Source organism: Myotis davidii, unplaced genomic scaffold (assembly GCF_000327345.1).
Source record: "Myotis davidii unplaced genomic scaffold, ASM32734v1 scaffold96, whole genome shotgun sequence".
NCBI lineage: Eukaryota > Metazoa > Chordata > Mammalia > Chiroptera > Vespertilionidae > Myotis > Myotis davidii.
In genome coordinates, this window is record NW_006289416.1 from 3,086,131 (window position 1) to 3,090,556 (window position 4,426).

The 4,426-nt window shown below is 46.0% G+C and overlaps 1 protein-coding gene across 1 annotated transcript in view; it reads right to left on the reverse strand.

The window, feature by feature from the left end:
- Positions 1–494, reverse strand: part of EMILIN2 (elastin microfibril interfacer 2) — a 43,266-nt gene extending 42,772 nt beyond the window's left edge. The window contains exon 1 of the mRNA XM_006761935.2: positions 316–494. Coding sequence (XP_006761998.1) covers positions 316–494 — 179 coding nt within the window. The remainder of the gene's footprint in view (positions 1–315) is intronic.
- Positions 495–4,426: the final 3,932 nt, after the last annotated feature.

Genomic DNA, 4,426 nt, shown 5'->3' on the forward strand with positions numbered 1-4,426 from the left:
TTCGCGGCGCCCCCACCGCGCTCCGAGGCCGCCCCCTCCGGCTTCTCGCTACCACTTCTCCTTTTCCAGCCCGTGGGCCCGCGCTTCTCCTCGGTCCCTCAATGACGCACAGGTCCCCCCGGGTGCCGCCCTCTATTTCACTTCCCTCTCCGAAACGTGACGCTCCCTCCACCACGACTCCCTGTCTCCAGTCCCCCGGCCGCTCAGCAGGGGGCTTGGGGTGAAAGGGCCAAAGGGCTTGGGAGAAGGGTCTGTGTTACAGAATTTCCAATTACTCATTCCTTTGGTCTCTTCCCAGCAGCCAGGCAACCCCGCCTCCCACCTTCCAGCAGGCGCGCCCCGGCCCCTCGGGAAGTGGCCGCAGCCGGCGCGGCGCAGTCCTCACGTCGAGCCTGGGTGCCGGCTTCCCGGGGTGAACGGGACACCGTTATCAGTCCTTTATCAGAGGCGACTCGCATTTCCTCTCCTGGCAAGACCCGGCCGTTCCCCCGCATTTGGATTTAGGAGAGTTTAGGGGGAAATGAACGCGGATCCTCTTCTTTTTCTGCGCCCAACTCTGCCTCGTCCGTCCATTTAACCGTTTCCAAGCCACCGTGCGGGGCAGCAGGGGACCGTGGAAGCCACCGCGCCTCCACCTCCCCAAAGCTTCTGAGGCACATCACACTGACCTTTGAAAGGCAACCTCGGCCTCCGCTGCTGCGGTCCTCCCCTGAACTTGGTTTTTCTATCAACAGTAAACCCATTTACTCCACCACAGTCTCTTTGCTTCTTAACAGTTGAGACACGGCTAGCCATGTCTTGTCACCTGCCTGCATATTTTCTTCATATTCGTGACTCACACTCATCTTTATCACTGTCTTTGGGGGATGAAGCAAACCCCCTGAATAATGTTACATCAAATCCAGACCAAGGGGTTGTGCTCTTCTATTTGAGTTTACCCACTGCATGGAATGAACACTAGAGTGAGGTTATTTGTGTAGGGTAACTGTAATGACTGTGAGCTGTTATTACGCTGTTGGCTGTGAGTTATGTGGACAATAAGGCTTTACTGCGTTCCCTACGCTACTAAATGAGGCCATTGGCCCGTTTCATTTCGAATATGTTTTGAAGGGGGATGTTGGCCTTTTGATTTGCAAATGAGAGAACGTTCCCTAAGTAGAAACTTTGCAAGATCCAAGCAGAAATTATACCATGTAAGGACACAGTCTGTTTATGAACTCTCCAAGGGGTGGATCATGCCAATAAGGGACTGAAGTCATCCCAGCCTTCAAAAGAGCCACCCCAAGGGGAAAATAGCAGAAAGGGACAAGAAGCTGCCTTGCATAACCAATCTGTATCTTTCTGTGTGGCTGCACTATCGTCCCCATCCTAACACGATTTCTGTTCACAAAGTGTCATAGGGAAGAAATGGAGCCCAGAAATGAAGGGGGGGAGGGGGAATGGAGGAAACACACAGGTGTGTGTCTATCTAAAATTAACAGCTAACAATCACAACTTCAATACAGATAATTCTTAAACTCGAGAGTGAAGATTGAACTGATCAGGTCAAATCTATTTTTTCCATTGAATCGAAGTTAGAGTAGGAAGTCATATTCTAGTTCCAGAATTTGAGAACCAACTTCTCATTGAGAGGACCACAAACTATATTTAATCAGCTACAAGTCAGTAAATAAATTTTATTCTGCGCATCTGTTCCCTGCGAGGCATTGTACAAAAATACTGAGGATTTGTACATGGCTCTGTGTTTATCGAGCTTCCGTGTGCTGCTGTGCAATGAAGGGTATGAAGTTACTGATGCTCGGTCCGTTACGTGAGCTCACAGTTAGTACAGACAAGCCCACGTGTGCCCAGAGTGGGGCTGCTCTGGGAAGATGGAAGAAGACTCTTGGCTCTCAGGCCAAGACCCCAAGAGACTCTCTTCCCTTCCTCTTCTCTCGCCAGAGGAAGGGACACATCAAACTGAGAACCCCAGAGCCCTCCAGGAGCTTCGTGAGGGTAGAGAGCTCACCCACCTTAGGAAACAGGCTAATGTGGGCAGGTCATCTGGTCCCAGCCATAACCAAATGGTAGGATGCTGGAAGTATGGACTGCTCATCAGCCGCCCACTCCCTTAAGCCCCTGAAAACTCAGTTTGCTAACAATCTAAAGGAATTCCTTCTGCTTTTAAATAAAAAGTGCCCCATAGTGACTTACACTCTTGATTGTGACCAACTTACCTAAAGCAAAAACACGAAGTAGAACTACGCCATAACCCATTCCCTCACTGTTGGTCATGCTAAGAGATGCTCATCGGGCTCTGAACTTGGGGGTACTTCTCGCGAAGCAGTGAGCCTGCTGGGCCCTGGGCCCCAGGTGGAAGGAAGGCAATCCTGACAGAGACCGCAGACAGGATGTTCCCCATCACCATGCTCAGTCATCTGGGCACAGACATTGGATCAAGATGGACAGATTTTGCATCTAGAATGTGCTCGAGCCTCTAAGACTTGCCTGGGTGTCCCACGCTTCTCTCGCCTCATCTTTGCTTTGTCGGAATAGGAAATGCCCAAACCTGATGACTCAAACTGATGACAACTGCTGGGAATCAAAATCTCAACGAATTGAGAAAATGCTCTGGAGAAGGGCAGTTTTGCAGTTCATTTTATGCATTACAATGAAAGGGGGAGGAGCAGGGAGGATTACATGAAAGCCATTGGTGGTAGATGAAGGCCGATGGAGAAAGCAAAGTGGGGAACCCTGGGATTGGATACAAGTAAAATGGAGAGACACATAGTTCTTTTACATTGGTGGGTACAGGATAGTTCATGAACATGACAGCACACAGAGATGGCTGTTCAGGGAAACAATGCAGGTTCTGTGGTCTGCCCCTGGGTGTGGTGGGTGATTTCTAGCCCAGTTTCTTCCTCCCGCTCCCCAAGAGAAAGCACATAGCTCAGCTCATTGTGTAGGAGCATTAATAATGCCACAAAAATAAATGCAGACCATCAGGCAACTCAACCATGAATATCTTCTTCCTTAAAAAGATGAAATTAGTTACTAATTCCATATCCCCCAATTTTTTCCAGATGTTCCTTCGTTCTAAGGCTGCTCCCTATAACTAACTTTAAGCCAAATATTACATTTGAGAATTTATTGCTGTCACACTTATCATATGATTCTGAACACTTTTTTTTCTTTATAAGAAATAACTGACAAAAATAGGCTCTAAGAATATGTTTGTTTCTGACCAAGAGAGCTATAATAGCTTAGGCAATAATTCTTCATCATTGCAAGCCACATCAAACTATGTTGTAGTTCATCATTTATTTACGGAATGAGAGTTGATTGTTCTGGAATCAACAAACTGTTTTATACAGGCAGAATGAGTTTGATGATTTTAAGTTAATCAATTTTAGCACAATCTTGGTTCATACTCATTAGAATAATATTCATGAGCAAATTAACTCTCTCCAGTATTTCAGGTTGTGCAGTTCTAAACAGTGGTTTAAGTATTTGAATCCAGTCAATTCTCATCATTTAGCATAGTATGTTCTATAAAGTTGCTGCAAACACTGAATTAGGGAATGCTATACATTGCTTCTAGGGGACATACAGGGTAGTTCCTACAAACCTCTGGTCACAATGGTTTTGTCAACCAATCAATACATAATCCTGTTTTATATGTGTTTCTTTTAAAGGCACCTTACTTAATATATATTATTGGTTCATGAACATTGAACTCATGGCTAACACCACTGCAAGTCATACTTAACTAACATTTTCTCCATGAGGCACATCACAGCCTTCTTGTGCTTAGAAACACTAGACAGCACTCAGCACTATGACTGAGGCCGTTTTAAACAGCAAAATGACTCACAAAGAGCACGAAAAGGAAAAGGACGCGGTTTGTAGCATGGGCGCTAAAACAAGAAGGCAGAGCCTCGCCTTGCTGGACTTCAGCTGGGAACGTGCGCATCGGCAAGTCACGTTCCTCACACGTCCACAGATGAGCATGACGTGCTGCAGTACTTGCTGCTTTTGGAGTTACACATAAATTTAGTGAGCAGGCTAATTCACAAACACAGTCTACGAATAATGAGAATCAACTGTATTTCAACTTAAGTCTGGAAACAATAAGAAAATGGTATATTTGGGGAGATAAGTTCTTGAGGTTTTGTGGCCATCCAAAGATTTGTTTCATTGGGAGCATATTGAGGAAGTTTTGCATATTGAACACTATCCCAGGCAATATGGAAGCCAGAGAAAAACAGATTTAGCTTTTTATTATCTTCATTGACTGGGAAGCAAGGCACACATGTTTAAAATGACTTCAGAACATGTACAAAGTTACATTTAGTAAATAGACTATCGAGCATTGTTCACGGAACAGACTGACAGCTGTGGAGGGTAGGGGAGAGGGGTGACTGGATGAAAGAAGGTGAAGGGATTA